The 17,299-nt window shown below is 34.5% G+C and overlaps 2 protein-coding genes across 3 annotated transcripts; both read left to right on the top strand.

Annotated features, from left to right (window-relative positions):
- The first annotated feature begins 1,612 nt into the window (after positions 1–1,612).
- LOC140035399 (uncharacterized) lies at positions 1,613–16,783 on the top strand. Of its 2 annotated transcripts, XM_072076199.1 has the most exons (4): positions 1,613–1,894; positions 13,136–15,105; positions 15,211–15,620; positions 15,707–16,783. In XM_072076199.1, exon 2 carries the CDS (start codon positions 13,357–13,359, stop codon positions 14,368–14,370), a length of 1,014 nt encoding a protein of 337 aa, XP_071932300.1. In that variant the 5' UTR covers positions 1,613–1,894; positions 13,136–13,356; the 3' UTR covers positions 14,371–15,105; positions 15,211–15,620; positions 15,707–16,783. The 2 variants fall into 2 exon arrangements, 1 of the variants encoding a protein (XP_071932300.1); XR_011839570.1 differs by lacking the exons at positions 13,136–15,105; positions 15,211–15,620; positions 15,707–16,783 and adding an exon at positions 6,935–7,160.
- Positions 14,548–16,023, top strand: LOC140035765 (uncharacterized). Its single transcript, XM_072077131.1, has 4 exons — positions 14,548–15,003; positions 15,223–15,483; positions 15,581–15,620; positions 15,707–16,023. The coding sequence occupies exons 1-4, from the start codon at positions 14,548–14,550 to the stop codon at positions 16,021–16,023; spliced, it is 1,074 nt and encodes a 357-aa protein (XP_071933232.1).
- Positions 16,784–17,299: the final 516 nt, after the last annotated feature.

The following is a 17,299-nucleotide window of genomic DNA, read 5'->3' as shown; positions in this document are numbered from 1 at the left end:
TCAGAGTTGTGTTTTGATAAAAAAAAAAAAAAAAAAACCATAGTGAACAAATATACCCTTACATTTTGACATGTGTTTTGATTATTTTGTAGATTAGGAGCAATAATCAATGAAATGGTCACAACTGTACTATTCAATTAATTTAGTGCCTAATTTTTGACGAAAAATAGTTTAATAGTCAAAAGTCGACACGAGTAACAATTTAATGGCTGCTAAGATTTTTGGCCCTTTAGTAAATAGTTATAACTTTTGTGATATAGTTATATAGTTTGTACAAAATTAAGTACAAATAGCTTTTATGATAAATAGTCCAAGTTTTGTCCTTTTTCGTAAATAGGGTTTTGAGGGCTTTTGGTTGAATGTTTTAGTATGTGTGAAATATTTATGTGAACATACACCATTTAGCCAATCTTAGTCAGATCTTTCAGTCATTCCCTTTCCCTTCTAGAGTTTAGAATCTCTATTCAGTACACAAAATACAACCCTGCACAAACAACTTTTGCTAATAGTCTTCTAGAGTCAGGCTAATATTACACCCTTGAGGGGTAAACAATAGTTTGATATGGAATCCCCAAATAGAATTGAATTCCATTTACCTAGTTGTTATGGAGGCTTCTTCTTTAAATAGATAGATTTGAAACTCAATTAATTTATATGGTATAAAAGTACAAGGACTTTACAACAATCCAGAGTTAATTACAAGGGGAAAAATAATGAAATTTATATAAATGAAAAACAAAAATATCAAACAGTCGAGCTCTTAATCAAGCAAGCAAAAATATATTTAAAAAAAAAAAAAAGATTTGCTCACATTTACTTGATTGTTTAGTATTGAAGAGCATTCCTTGTCTACTTGGATGGGCTAATACTAGACAAGGAGTCCATCCGAGTCAAGCGGAATAGGCTTTCTTCTAGTGCATTCTCTTTTTACCGGGAGGCGAAGCAGTTAGTTTGATTTTTTTTTTTTTTTTTTTTTTGCACCAAGCAAAGAAGCAAAGGATTTCTCTTTTTTTCCTAGTAAGCAAATATTCAACACATGGAGCATCCCTGTTTAGGTCTTATTATTTAATTTGATAGTTTAATCGATTAGCCCTTTTTTTTTATAAAAAAGATTTTGGAACTACTTGATTTATAAAACATGATAACTTTTTGTCTTTTCCTTTTGCGTCTACTATTGGAGATTTATTAGATCATTCTTGATTTCATGACGATCATCTTTGTTGCTGTATTTCTTTACTTGTGTTCATTAGTTGTCACTCTAAATAGTTACTAACATTTTCTTTAACAATAATGAATAAGTCACTAGGAATTAAAGTAAGAGGTAACATGCATATTGCATGTCTAAATTCATTAAAGCTGTTAAATGAATTGAACTGTTCGTTAGTTCGACTTGTTTAGGTTCATTCGTGTTCAATAAAGGTTCATTCGAAGATGTATATGAGCTGAGTTCAAACAAATATTTTGACTCAATAAGTAATTGAATGAATACGAGCGAGTTCGAGAGTTTAAACGATTGTTCGCGAGCATAGACTTAACGGTCATTTCACAAAATTTAGGATTAGTATCATTACAATTTTTATTCCTAATTGCTATCCTATTCCGGCCATTTCATTTTCCTCCGCCCTCTATTAGCTCTAATAGTCCAACTTTACAAAGTTGAAAGTTTCCGATCTTCACTTCTTCCTAATAGCCGAGGCGCTAGCTGCCACCACCACTAGCCCATTGGCCAGCGTCAAGTCTATCACCACCATTGTCTCACTACCACCAAACCTTCCCAAATTTCTCTTTCAATTTCACACCTGCAAACCTTCTCCTTCTAGGCTGCTACAAATGGCCACAATCCTTATTGCCGTCATCACCGAGGGTCTGAGCTGCTTAGCACCGTCTCTTTAAGGTATGTTAATTTTGTTTGCTTAAAACTTCGATCTTGTTTAGCTCTAATTTGTTGAATTTTAGATTTTCAATCTTAACAATTTTAGGGTTACTTTATAAGCTAGCTGTTGACTATTTATGTTATTTTCTCCTCAAATGTCTTTTGACTTTGAGAATTGAATTCATTTGGATCCTCTAGGATGCTACTAACAACTAAATTGTTCTATCAGTTGTGCTTAAGAACCACAGCCCATTATGGTTTTCTTCTTGTTGCCTATTTTGTTAGAATTTTTGAAAATTTTAAAATGTTGATTTAGATAGATGTGCGATCCAGGTTGCTTGTAAACTTATGTCATTAATTTGGAACTTCATTGAAGACGAAATACCTAATCAGTTTTGGGAAACCATAATAGGTAAGGGCATAATTAAATACAAATTCTAGTGAGGTTTGATAGTGAAAATCTTGTAAATTCTCATCTATCAGAGAAAGATCTAACCACATCCCACTTCTTGACTATTTATGTTATTTTCTTCTCAAATGTCTTTTGATTTTTGACCTTAGGTGGTTTTTTGTTAAAATGCAAGTAATTGGATATTTTATGAGAGAAATTTGAGATTTGAACATGTTGAGCCTGTTCACAAACAGCTCGTTTGAGCTCGAACTTGAATTCGAACATAGATTTTGCATAACGAGTAGAACAAGAACATAGATTTGGAGCTCGAATATTATCGAAAGAACACGAGCCTTGATCAAATAGTTTAATGAACAGAGATCAAACATGAGATACTCGATTCGATTCGATTCATTTACAGCTCTAGAATTCATAAACATGGTCGTGAAGATTTTTATCACTTTTATAGTATAATTAGGGTTTTCCCAAATATTTGGAGACATAATTCAATTATTAAATTACAAAAGTATTACTTAAGATACTACATAGGGAAAAAGAAAAAAGAAAAAACTTATTTCACAAAAAATTCACTTTCAAGTCCAATTTCTATGGGCAAGTGGAGCAATTTCAATTGATGGCTCACTCTCAACAACTAAATGAGAGATATATTTCTCCTTTATCTTATGTTGTTGATTTCATTTCTCTTCTCCACAAGTAATTTTATGTGTGCGAAATAGATAGATCTTCCATATGTGTGAGAAAGACATAAGTTGTAGATCTACCATATATTATGTTTGACTGAGAAGGTTTATTAATGATTTCCTCTTCAGTGGCTGTTTTTTCAATTGTTTTAATTTCCTTATTGAGAATAGCAATTTCTGTTTGAAGATCTTTAACAGTGATAGGTTTGGTACTAGGTTGATCTTTAGTTAAGACATTTATTGTGGAATATCCTACGTCTAAGGAATTTCCTATGTCTTTTCTAATATCAAGACTAGTAGTATTATTTTGTAATAATTGACCAGAGATCAAAAGTTTTGGCGGTTTAATAAATTCTTGGTTTGGTAAATCGACGGGAGAATCTGGTAGATCTTTGTCTACTGGGTTTATATGAATTAATTTTAATGGATCTATGGATTCTGAATATTTATGAGAGGATATATAGGTTGTTTGAGGCTGATCTATGGATAGATCTTCTGATTTTGGCTTAGTTTGGACCTGATCTATGAGATCTGGTGTAGGAACTTGTGTTTTTATGGTTTTTGACATAGAGGATGCATGTTTTGATATGGTTGTTTGGACTGGACTTATGAGTTCTGGTGAGGATGACTCCTAAGATGGATTTACTCCAAAGGCTTTATTCTGCCAGGATATTCTCAAAATTCGATATGAAGTTAAGGTTCTGGCAAATTCAGATTCATATCTCAGACAGATACAAAACGGCATTTACAGTACCATTTGGACATTATGAATGGAACGTAATGCCATTTGGACTCAAAAATGCTCCTTCTGAATTCCAAAGGATTATGAATGAAATATTTAGTCCTTATTCCTCTTTCATTATCGTTTATATTGATGATGTTCTAGTATTCTCAGAAAACATAGAACAACTTATGTTGTTGATTTCCTCAATGATGAGATATTCTTCCCACCAGCCTTTGAATTGCCCAATAAATCCTATGAATAGGGCATGAGCAATTAGTTGATTGCAGCCATGTAATGTTTGATTAAACATAGTTGTGGTTGTCATTTGTTGAGATGTCATAGGAAGATTGTATCTGGTCATTTCATCTATGCTCCATTCATAGATGTCTTCCTTATTGTATGAGTGTTGAAGGATATTGGATTTTATTCTGAGAATATCAGAATGAATCATTTGAGGGTGGTATAGTTTTTGGATGTTTTCTTGGTTGAAAGTATAATTTTGTAAAAAGGAGTTGGTATATGATTTATTGAGAATAGAAGATCCTTGATTGTTTTGTTTGGTTTTAATCAAGGAAGTTCTTTGAATTTCGAACTCTTGTTTGGGTAAAGGAATTGGAAAGTTTTGTTTAATCCAAAATTTTTGGTCTTCTAGAGGTGTGAAAAGCAAGTTTGAGAAGTAGGTATTTGGAAGAGGAGTTTTTGGGATGAATTGGGTAAAAAGATTGTAAAGGCATTTTTCTGGATAGATTGTAAGAATTTTCTTGGCATGGGTATAGGCTGCCCCTTGGTCAATCCTGATTTCAATTTCATGAATGACCAATTTTGTTGAAGCAGACTCTGCCTGAACCTCTTGTTTGGTGATTGATTTATTCAGAAAAGATTTTGTCTGAGGGTTTTGCTCGATGCGTCTAATTTTCCGCCGGATATTCAGAATCCATAGATCCATTAAAATTAATTCATATAAACCCAGTAGACAAAGATCTACCAGATTCTCCCGTAGATTTACCAAACCAAGAGTTTATTAAACCTCTAAAACTTTTGATCTCTGGTCAATTATTACAAAATAATACTACTAGTCTTGATATTAGAAAAGATATAGGAAATTCCTTAGACGTAGAGTGATTATTTAGAGATAGGAAATAATGTTTGTACTAAAAGTTTTGATTGTTGAAATAGGGTAGACAGTTTGTTTTGAAGTATTAGGTTATGGATATTAGAACTTAAGCAAATATATTAAATCAAAAAGGAATTTATTGTTTTTTGGGTTTTATGACAGATATAGAGATTGTATCATAAAATTTATTTATGATTATGAAGATTATAAAGCAGGGGTTTTTTGAGGCATTATTCAAAGTGGCCAATGAATTTATATCGAATTGAGTCGCTAAAACAAAGCCGGAATGCCACAACAACTATTTTTTTTTTTTTTTTGTAAGATGAGGATTGGTTGTAAATTGATTTTCATAAAAATGTCACCAGCGACTTGCTTGGACCTGATTGAACCGAGAGCATAGTTTAATGAAAATAATTTAGAATAATCAAGTCTAACAATTATAAAAATTCTATTTGATTCTTTAACAGTTTTTTAGTCAAGTATTTGGTAGTTTTTTTTTAAATGTATTAGTTATTTCTTATTAATCAAGCAATAAGAACTATAAGTGGATATTTTATTATAGTATTCAATAGAAAAGAGTGAAGGGTTGAAAGTTTTGTTTCTATTGATTGATCAATACTATACTATTGCTTTTGTTACTTTTTTCCATACATAATTTCATATATGGAAAATAGGCTATTTATCTATAATTTAGTGTATTAAGATTGATCTTCTCACTTCTAAAATTTTACAACAGACAATGGCTTACCTAATAGCTCACCTTCAGGTCCCATTGCTTTATTTGATAGTTCATTTAATTTGGTTATTGATAGGTGGTTGCTTTATTTGATAGAGCTTTTTTTTTAAAATACAATTTAAGCCTACATCTGGTGGTTCTAAATTTGTTTGGTCTAATAATACCTGATCAACATCTTTACCAACCCTTTTTCACTCTAAAGCAACAAGACTTGAAACATGGAAGTAGGGATGGCAACGGGCCGGGGTTGGGGGGGTCCCCCGCCCCGCTTCCCCTGCGGGGGCACCCGCAGGGTTAATAAAATTTTTTTCACAGGGTTAATAAAATTTTATTATTGCTAAATTTTAATAAATAATCAAATACTAAAATATCAACACATCATCAAGTTATTATTCATTGTAATTTTACAATGGAAACTCATAAAAACAATCAAATAAAAATTATTTGAATACAATTCAACATGATGAAATAAATATAACTAAAATAGTTAAGTTTTCACTTTTGGTACAAATACAATTACTAATTCATTATTATGTTTGTGCTTGTTTTTGAGAAAAAATGTTATTCTATTAAGTGTAATTAGAAATTTAGTATAATTAATTAATAAATTCTATTAGTAGATATGTCTAATTATTCGTATAATTGATAATATCAATTATATTACATACACTAATATACATTATATAATACATCTAACTAATAATATCATTATCATAAGTTTATAACTAATTAAATTACATATTATATTTTTTTTTTTTTGCGGGTGGCGGGGCGGGGGATGGGGCGGGGGTATACTCTCCCGCCCCCTGCCCCGTTTCTAAACGGGGGGAAAAATTCCCCCCCGCCCCCGTCCCAACCCCCGCCCCGAGAGCCCCCCGCAGGGCGGGTGCCCACGGGCACCCGCTCCCATTGCCATCCCTACATGGAAGTTCTTAGAATAAATTATATGGTTCAACAATAGAAAAATTCTATAGCAATCCAGATTTCATTAGAGGGAAGAAAATGGCACAATTATAATAAGAATTAATCTTCCATACACTGACAGTATATTCACTTTCACCATTTGATGCATGACACATAATTCGAATTTGAATTTGAAACCCAAATTTTGCACATGTGTCGTGCATTCAACCGTGATAGTATATACACTGTCAGTGCATATAAAATTTACTCTCATAATTATTGAAAGTAGAAATATAAAAAATTCAAGGTCTTAATCAAGCAAGTAATAATGCATCTAGATACCAACACTGGATAGTGTCTCGTTATAGTTATTAAATTGTTTAAGATTTCTCAAATCCTGGTCTATTATGATTTTCTCAACACTGGATAGTGAAACCGTTCAAGGAGGATTAGACTTTAATCTAGTCTAATTTTTTTTTTCTTTTTGGACAGATCCATTGGTGTTTAAAGTCTGTTTACACCAACAACAAAAAAAAAAGAAAAGAAAAGAAAACTTTCTCCTTTCTCCAAGTTGGAATGGCTCGGTGGAGTGGTCATCATCAAGTCTCACTGCTTTATTCAATAGTTAAATTAGTTTGCCCTTTCCTTAACTGTAAACCGATGGTTGAAAGTTTCACGGTTATCAATTTAATAATATTTCATCAACTTAATTCTTTTCCTCTTTACGTCCAAAACAACTCTAGTTGGAGGTTTATTAGTTTGGGTTTTGGTTTCACAATCAAGATCCTTGTCATTTTTTATCCTTTTTTTTTTTTTTGTATCCATTAGTTGCTCCCTTGAAAAATTATGAAGAGTTAAAGTAATAAGCAAGAAACAAGTAAAAAGTTTGTACACACAAATTGCACAGACAGATTACTAAAAAGTATAAAGAGTCTCTCTCTGCAAACTAGGCAGTTTGATATCCAAACAACTATCAAATGTACAATTAAGCTTAAAACTATAGGAGGCTAGCAAACACAAATTCAGAAATATTATTATAAGAGCTAACACAACCCTATAAACTGTTGAAACAAAAAACAAGACCTATAATATTCTTCTCCAATCTCCACAAAAGCAATATATCCATCCAATCTAGGAGCCAACAATTCTATTTTAGGGAAATTAATACATAATTAAAATCCCAATAAATTAGTCTCCTACTTGAGATGCTGTTGACTAGATTTCTGGAAATTAATTAATAGAAAATAAAGTTTATGTTCCGAATATGCTGACTAAACATTTCATCTAGAAACTAAATATGATATTCATCTCCCATGGCCCACTTTCATTAATGATGAAAGGCAATATAACAAGATATGGCTAAGAAAAATTTCTAATCATATTCTTTTCTTTGATTAATTAGTTGCTCTTCAAATCTTTATTGACCTTTTCCTTTAATAATAATATAGGCTACGCATGGATTAAGTGGTTTTGAGGTGTTTTTCAAAAATTTTGTTGTGGCGATGTATGTGAAAAAACTTTTACTGTAAATGATTAGGTGTTTTTGGGGTGCTTTTGAAGGTGTTTTTAGAGATGTTTTTGAGAATGTATTTTGAGGTATCTTTGGAATTTAAAATTTTAGTGGGATATTTGTAAAAAATTTTAAAAAAAAAAAACTTCACCACCAACAACAACTGTCTCTCCCTTCTCCTCTTCCCTCCTACCCCTCCGTCCACCACCACATAACTTGTTCCAACACAAATGGTTTCCCTTTAGCTAAAAACGCCTCCCTCAATCTTTACCTAAATCAACCTTCTCTATAACCCTAAGCTCTGGATCTTTGTTGGCATTCTCATCGGAAATATATGGTATGTCTAACGGTCCCTTCAGCTTTAAGTATCAAATTATCATTAGAATCTTTAGCTTCACCTTCCCATGAAACTACGAGGCTTAATTCATAACCAAGAATGATTTTCTAGGTGAAAATATTTAAAAAGTGTGTGTGTGTGAGAGAGAGAGAGGAGAAGGAAGAGAGAAGGGGAGAGAGAGAGAGAAACAAAAGAAAGATGGTGGAAGGCTAGTGGTGATGTAAAAGAAGAAAGAGGTTGAAGATTGAATTTATATTTTTACTATATTTAAGTGTTTTTCTGTAGTTATTTTTGGGGTTATTTAAACTCCAAAAATTGAAAAAAAAAAGAAAAGAATATGAAAAATAGAGGAATTCATACAGACCCATATAGTTTATAATGAATTAAAGTAAGATATAAAAAACAAGTAAAAATGCTTCAACATTCAAACTGCACAAATGCATTTGTAACAAGTAAAAAGGCTTCCATATAGAAACCTTTCAATTGAAGAGCCATGAACCAAAATACGAGTGATATAAAAAAAAAAAAAAAAACCTCTATAACTTGGGTGGTTTGATATTTGAACTACTCTCAAATGTACAACCACCTAAGTTTAAAAGGTTTGTGAAAGCTAGGAAGCACAATCAATTGAGAAATTTTATCACAGGAGCTAATAAGACCTGGTGAACAATAGAAATAGTAAGTTTTAAAATACTTTTTTCTAATATATAGAAATCTCATCATCTAATCTAGAAGCCAACAAATTCATATTAGCATAATGAATATGTAGTTAAAATCTGAGTATATTAGCCTCCTTGAGGTGCTACCCAATAGATTTCCCTGCATTGATTTTTTTTGTGTGGAATTTTTTGTTCAAATTTTTATAAAGAAGCTCAATTGTCAAATTCTTCTTTCATGGCTCACTTTTCATAGATGAAATACAAGGCAATTTAAAATTGAAAAGGCCAAGGAAAATAGATTGTCGTTCTCTAGCGAATTTCATGAGTTGTCCCTCAAAAAAGTTACTGCTATCTATATTTAATATGTAATAGCAAATTAGTCTCAATGAATTAAAGTAAGAGGTAATAAAATAAGTAAAAAAAGTGTCAACACACAAATCGCACGGACATATTTCTAAAAAGTAAAATTTTTATCTCATATAAGTTGACTGCACATTTCATCTAGCTCATTATCAAATTCTTCTTGCATGACTCACTTTTTGTGGATAAAATAAAGGCAATGTAAGAGGAAATAGCAAAAATAATAGTTAATATTATTCTTTTTTATTGATTAATTGCCTAAAAAGATATTGACGTTTTTAAATATTATAAGGCATGTTTGGCAAACAATTTTATACTAAAATTTTCTATTACAAAAATTTTTTAACAACTTTAATTACAATAATGTCAACAAATTCCTCGACATTTTTAAAATATACACATCAAAATATCCAAAAACACAAAAGATTTCTTTTTTTTTCTTCCTTACCCCATCTCAACCCATTATCACATCTACTAGTGCCACCCTCCTTTTATATTATTCCTTTCTCTCCTCCTTTTCCGGCCCTCTTCTCATCTCCCCCTCTCCACCCCTCTCCCCTGCCACCTCTCCTCCTCTCTCTCTCCCCTTCTTCTCATGCGATCTGGTTGCGTGACTAGATTGCATGGGAAGGAGGGGAAGGGTGGCTAGGAAAGGGAGAGGGGAAGAGATGACGAGGTAGAAGGGAAGGGAAGGAAGGGAGAAGGAAGAAGGAGAGGGAAAGGGAGGGAAGGAAGAAGGAAGAAGGAAGAAGGAGAGGGAAAGGGAGAAAAAGCCAAAAAAAAAAGGAGTATCTGGTGTTAACAGGCACGCTGTAGGGAGGGAGTAAGGAGGAAGATCAGTGGTAGGGTAGGGGAGAAGATGAGGGGAGGAAAGAAAAGGAAAAACCAAAAAAAGAAACAGAAAAGAAAAGGAAACATAAAATGAAAGAAAAAGGAAAAAAAGTTTTACACACCCCAAAAAGTTTTTTTTTATAAATTTTACAATAAGTTATAGTAAAATTTTATATAAATATCCAAAGAAACTCACATGCCAAATGGGATCATAAATATATCAACACAACTCACATTTAATGCCACTTAAGTTAACTTTTACAAAACTAGCAAGCTCAACAATTCAAGAAATATTATAATGGAATCTATTAAATTTTCAATAAAAAGAACAAACTCTACATTTTCTTCTCTAATGGAAGAGAAATCTATCATCTAATTTAGGGGTAAACAAATCTATATCAGAGAGTTAAATATGTAGTTAAAATCTGATGATATTGGCCTCTTGCTTAGGTGTTCTCGAATTTCTATACCGAATCTATTGACCAAACATTTCGTCAACAAATTCGTTATCAAATTCTTCTGGTAAGACTCTTTTTTTTTATACAAAATGGAAAGTGGTGAAAGAATAATTGGCCATACAACTTAAGTTTTTTCTCTCTCATTCATTAGTTGCACTCAAAATCAAAGTTTTTCTTTAATAATAATAGATGAAGATAAGCCGTTTAAGTTAAGAAACTTCAATACATAATTTTCACTTACATTTAGGCCTTCCAATGTCTCCTTGGAGACTATGTTGCTAGGCATCAAAGTGAAAAAAAAAAAAGAACACAATTTTCATTTACATTTAGATTTTCCAACAACGGTCTTAAGTCTTGACTTAAATAGAGATCAACTATCCTTATTGACCATGAAGCGTGGCGCAGTCATTAAGCTAGATAAGAGAGAATATATTATGTTAATCAATACCCATTATGTCCTTACACGAAAATCATATTTTGAGATAAGTTGCAGGTAAAAATACACGGTGCCACTTATGGTATCATCGAAAGACACAAAACCCTATTCTTTAAAATTCCCTACATAATCACTTTACATATTAAACTAAACTGCATTTTTGACCCGCTACCAATGATATTTTTTTTTATTCAAAAAAATTATTTCTTTCTTGCCTTCTTCTTTCTCCCAAGACCACTCCTTTTCTTATTTTCCTTTCCTTTTTTTTTTTTGCCTTCTTCTCTATCCATTGCCATCACCACTGCGGCCACCATCCCCCTTTTCCTCCTCTTTCCTCTCCTACCACCTACTACCACCTCTTGCTCTTCTTTCCTCCTGCACCACCTCTCTCTTCCTCCTCTTTCCTCTCCTACCACCTACTACCACCTCTTGCTCTTCTCTCACCCCCTCCTCACTTCTTTCTTCCACCACCTCTTTCTCTTTTTTCACCCTCTTCCCTCTCTCCCCTTTCCCACCCATCCCCTCTTTTCCCTCCTCCCCGATGAATAGAACTGGTCGCAGGAGTTCCCCTATAACCTAGAAGAACCTTCGTGCAAGTTATTATTCTGAGAATCAAGCCTCTAAATTGCATCCATTAAAGAAAATCAGTACTCAATTATTTGGAATAGCCCATTAAAGAAAATGCTGCTTAGCACTAGAAGAAAATTCAATTATATTTTGGTATCAAACTAGACCATTGACTACACAATAAAGTAAAAAAGCAAATTTTTCCATTCATTTTACCAAATATCTAGAAATACTGTGCACCCTTAAACATATATTCTCATTTAAAAATAGGCCTTGCATTGCATCTTTATTAGTTGGAGGTTAATACAAGATACTGCTCAATAGAACACGTTGGCTGAATATACTCTCGTCTGAATTTTCAAATTGTTTGCATCTAATAACAGTGAGTGCACTTGGCAAAGGGCAAAGCAACTTGTTCAAAAATTTTACAAATCGTTGAGGACTTACTTTGCCAACCATCCTGGAACTAAAAAAGATATTTGATTTGAATAATAATAGTAAGGCTCAAAGTGACTCCATCACATTGAGGGGATTAAAAATACTTAATTGAGGGACTTCTGCCTTCAAGACTCAAAATTAGTGCGTCAAATTACGATTTTTAAAACAAGCATACTGATCAATTGAGGGACTCCTTCCTTCAAGACTAAAAACTAGTGCATCAAATTAAAATTTTTGAAAGTTTTCATCTTCTTCTCGGGTAAATTCCCTTTTGACCCCCTAAACTATACCCTGTTTCTCACTTCAATTCCTAAACTTTTAAATGGGACACTTAAATCCCCAAACTACTGAATCCGTCCCAATTAAGTATAACCATTGACGGACTCGACAGAATCATCAGGGTTTTCCGAGCATGCAAAACAAGCGCCGTTAGTGAGACTAGATACACCATGAAACTGAAATAGCTAGGACATAATTGTAATTTCGCCCGTTAGGTATAAGGGGAAAAGAAAATCGAGGGAAGCAGCTTTGTTTCTGTCGTCTTCACCGTGGATTTGAACAGAGAGAGAGAGAGAGACGGTGTGAATGAAGTTAGCAGATTTCTACTAATCTATACCCTTGACATTCTTATGACCGTGAGTTAGAGGTGACTGACATTGTAAAATGGGAAAGTCAAGATCGACATTGAAGAGGGCTGATGGAGAAATGAGGTCACCAGTGAAGAACAAGAAGAGAAAGGCCACTCCCGGTAAGAGAAATGGTATTAAAATGTCATTATTTGCTTGTTGGATAATAGCGTATATAGTAGTTGGGTTATTTTGCTGTGTTGTCGGTTAGGTTTTGTAGTGATATTGTGTAATGTAAAAAGGGCCAGATTGACCTCTGTATGTTATACCCTGTTTGTGATAAATTATGGTAGACAAAATTGTTTAATGTCGAATGTATGGGCAATTTGATGATTTGGGGTATTTTTTAAGGCAATGTTTATGCTGTTCAAACCGTAATGTTCCCTGTATTTCAGACATTGTGGTCCTCGATCCACTGTAAAAGGTGTAAAAAAATTAATTATTGAATTAAAATTTTTTTCTTTGAACCAGGAAATGGTGATAGCGGAACTTGGCCTGAACCTTTCTCCTTAAAGATACACTATCAAGGGACCTTCACAGACTCTCCTAACAAACAGTATATAGAGGGACGGGTTGATTTTATAGATAGATGCAACTCAGAAATGTAGTCATTAGTAGCTCTAGACAAATGTGGAGTCCGTCTTGGGTATGATGCAGAAGATCATTTTGGGTGGTATTATCTGCTATCAGGGATGACATTGGATACAGGTTTGGTCTTTTGTATGTGTGATAGGGATTGTGAGATGATAGTGAACACATTACCACCACATAGGGTGGCAGAAGTGTTTCTTGGAGTTTTGTCACAAGGTTGTCCACAGGTTGCAGCACCCTGTAGTACTGGGCCAAAAATAGAACCAGAAACTGCAGACAAGCAAGCAAAAGGTCTTGATGTTGAACCAGAAAGTATTGAAGTAGCACCAAAAACCGCAGACAAGCACGCAAAAGGTGCTGATGTTGAACCAAAAAGTGAGGAATTTTATAGTGTTGCTGCTGAAGATGAAACAGAATATGAAGACGTCAACAGCAAAGCGACTGAAACTGAAAATTTGGTAGAAAAGAAAGCTGATAATAGGAGTGATGCTGCAAAGGAACAAAAAGATGTTGAAGGCTGTGATGAAGCTTCAAATGCACAAGTCAGAGAAGAAGATGACCAAAGTAAACATTGTAATAAAAATACACAAAACACAGCCAGCAATGAAGGTGGTGTAGGCAAAATAGAATGTGATGCTGCCAGACAAGAAGAGGAAGAAAATGGAGTCAATGTTGATGAGAAGATGGCAGATTCAGACTATGAGGATCAAGGGGGAGACAATGACATATTAGATGAAGCCATCAAAATTGGTCAAACATTTGGAGGAGACCTAGGTGCATATTCAGCTGGCCCTTCGCATTGCAATAAATCTGGTCTTTCTCATTGCAGTGAGCAAAGAAAGAAGAAGGTAGGAAGGAAGGGAGACCCACCCATTGAAATTAACTGCTGTGATGACTCGGATATGATTAACATTGATGACATTGAATCAGAATATGACTCAGATGATTCATTTGAATTGAAGAGTCAAAATGAATCCGATGAAGATGGGAATAGTAAGATAAGAAGGCCTAAATTTCCAGTTTTTAATGAGCAAACAGACATGAAGAAATCAAAGTTTGAAGTTGGTCAGAAGTTCACATCAGTCATTATATTCAGGTTGGCTGTAAGAATCTAAGCAATTATGGATGGGAGAGATGTGTATTTCAAGAAAAATGATACACGGAGGGTGAGAGTGAAATGCAGAAGTTGTGACTGGCAGCCATTTGGGTCTAAAATGCAAGATGAAAATACCTTTTAGATAAAAACACTTAGTGATGAGCACACTTGTGGAAGAGTGTTCCACAATAAAATTATGACATCTAGGTTGACTAGCAAACTATTTGTTGATGAGGTAAGAAAAACGCCATCTATGACAGTGCATGAGTTGATGACCAAAGTAACTGAGGAGTTAAATGTTGATTTCAGCCTTAAGCAAGGATATAGAACACTTAGAAAAGTTAGAGACACTATTCAGGGGTCTCATGACAAACAGTACACCATGTTGGAATCATTTTGTGGTGAATTGAGGAGGGCAAATCCGGGATCTACTGCGTTTGTTGAGACTGATGTAGATGAAGATGGTGTTTCTAGGTTTAGAAGGCTGTATATGTGTTTAGAACCAATAAAGAGAGGTTTTTTAGCTGGTTGTAGAAAGTGGATTGGGTTAGATGGTTGCTTCCTAAAAGGTCCATATGGTGGGCAACTTTTGTCAGCAGTTGGAATGGACGGTGATAACAAAATGTTTCCCTTGGCAATGTCAGTTGTTGGGGTAGAGAATTATGAAAACTCGAGTTGATTTTTAGGATTGCTTGCACAAGATTTAAAAATTGAAGACTCTAGTTGCTGGTGCATTATGACTGACAAACAGAAGGTAGTATTTATTAATACAAATTAATAAATTTGTTATCCATTAACTATTTATGTTATACTATTGATATTAATGCGGCATATGTGATTGTTGTGCTGTGTTGCATAGGGACTACTTTAGGCTGTTAGGGACAAACTTCCACAAGTTGAACATAGGTGTTGTGTCCAACACCTTTACACTAACTTCAAGCAAATGCATAGAAGTCTTGTTCTTAAAGATAGGCTTTGGAGATGTGCAAGGGCTTTATACATGACTCAGTTCAAAGCAGAAATGGAAATGATGAAGCAAGAATCAAATAATGCATATGCATGGTTGGATGAAAAGGACCTCAATACTTGGTCAATGGCTCATTTCAAGACTGGATTGGATTGCGATCTACTGGTTAATAATGTGTGAATCTTTTAATTCAGTTATTTTAAAGGCACGATCACTGCCTATCATAGGCATGTTGCAAACTATTTACTTATATTTGTTGAAGAGAATGGAGAAGAATAGAGAGACAATGTCCAAACATGAAGGTTAAACTACTTGCTTACTGTTTTTTATCAGCACTTCTTTCTAGTTACCCTATGTTCAATATCTAATTTGCCCTTTTATTTGTCAGGTCTCTTATGTCCAGCAATTTTTGACATTCTTGAGAAGGCAAAAAAAGAGCAATGCATGTGCATATGCTATTACGCTGACACAATGAAGTATCAGATATGCTGTCCTTTTGGTGACCAGTTTGTTGTTGATTTGAGGAGCATGACCTGCACTTGTAGAAAATGGCAACTGGGGGGAATCCCATGTGGCCATGCAGTGGCTGCTATTTATAGGAGACGTGACAAGCCAGAAAAAAATGTGGCACCCATCTGCTGGAAGACTACATACATGAAGAGTTATGAACCTGTGTTGAATCCAATAAATGGACCTAATCTGTGAACCCCAGTAGATTTACCACTAATGAAGCCTCCAAAATATGGAAAATCACCTGGAAGGCCAAAAAAGGCAAGGAAAATGGGACCAAATGAAGATAGGAACAGGCAGTCATGCGTGAATCCATCTAAACCTCACAAAGTTAGCAAGGTTGGCACTAAGATGAGTTGTAGTCTATGCAAGAAATATGGCCATAATAGGAGGAGCTGCCCTGAAAAAAATCAGCAAACTGCTCCAGTGGAAAAGGGAGGAGATGGGCATATGGATAAGGAAACTAGTGGGACCAGCACACAACAAACAGATGCCATCAGAAATGAAACAAGGCATACCAGTACTGGTCCAACTACTTCTAATGTCACTCACTTAAGTACACAAGAGCTGCACGGCTGCTCCTCAAAGTCAGACTCAACAAAAAATTGGTGGAGAACAACCAGTCAAGGGCACAAGAAAATGCTCATTTTGCAGGAAACCTGGCCATTCAAAGAAAGGTTGCAAGCTGAGGCAATGGACCTTTAGAAACTCACTGGACATGACTAGAGAACTTGGACTCAACAGAGCTGAAACTGATTCTCTGATCAACCCATGTGAGACAGCTTCAAACAATACTGAATCTGGACATATAAGTGCTTCGAAATTTCAGTTTTTATACTGTGTGAGATGTGAAAATGTTCACTCTCCTATTAACTACTTCTTATCTCGTGACATGTAGTTGATCTCCAATACTGGTGACAAATTTTATTCACACAGTCCAGGGATAACAATGAAACCACCAGACTCATACATTGATGATAGGCAAACAGAAGAGCTTGATTCAACTAGCCGTGTCACCGAACGACTTCAACGAACCCCCTTCACTTGGAGGGGAAACATGTGTGTAAATCTGTCTACATTGCAGGCAGCAGCAGGTCACGTGAATTAGGGATGGCAATGAAATTTGAGAGTCAATGTCATTATTTGGGTCCCCCGCCCCGTTGCCATCCCTAACGTGAATCATTCAACTACCATTGCCAATGTGCAGCTCCATGGGAATGCAAATGAAATTGCAAAGTTAAGAAATTTAAATCAGCCTCCAAAATAGTTGTGTTTTGTAAATGCCAATGTGCAGCTCCATGTTTAGCTAGGTTTTTGTGAATTTCTGTTGCTTTGTAGGGAGCTGATGTTTTGTAAATGGCAAATGATGTTGTTAATGCCAAGAAATTCCAGCTGTTGTTTTGTAAATTTGTGAAACTTCTGGTCTTTTGGTGTAAGGCTAAACATGCCTTCTTCTTAAATGATCAAATTC

Source organism: Coffea arabica, chromosome 2c (genome assembly GCF_036785885.1).
Source record: "Coffea arabica cultivar ET-39 chromosome 2c, Coffea Arabica ET-39 HiFi, whole genome shotgun sequence".
Taxonomy (NCBI): Eukaryota; Viridiplantae; Streptophyta; class Magnoliopsida; order Gentianales; family Rubiaceae; genus Coffea; species Coffea arabica.
Note: the sequence above shows the minus strand (reverse complement) of the source record. Positions and strands in the feature narration are given on the sequence as shown.

Bases quoted from the DNA above. Each gene is read 5' to 3' on its own strand.
- LOC140035399 (XM_072076199.1), top strand. From the start codon at position 13,357: ATGACATTGGATACAGGTTTGGTCTTTTGTATGTGTGATAGGGATTGT.
- LOC140035765 (XM_072077131.1), top strand. From the start codon at position 14,548: ATGACATCTAGGTTGACTAGCAAACTATTTGTTGATGAGGTAAGAAAA. The intron at 15,004-15,222 runs GTAGAGAATTAT...GGACTACTTTAG, and splicing joins TGGCAATGTCAGTTGTTGGG to GCTGTTAGGGACAAACTTCC. The intron at 15,484-15,580 runs GTTAATAATGTG...TATTTGTTGAAG, and splicing joins GATTGGATTGCGATCTACTG to AGAATGGAGAAGAATAGAGA.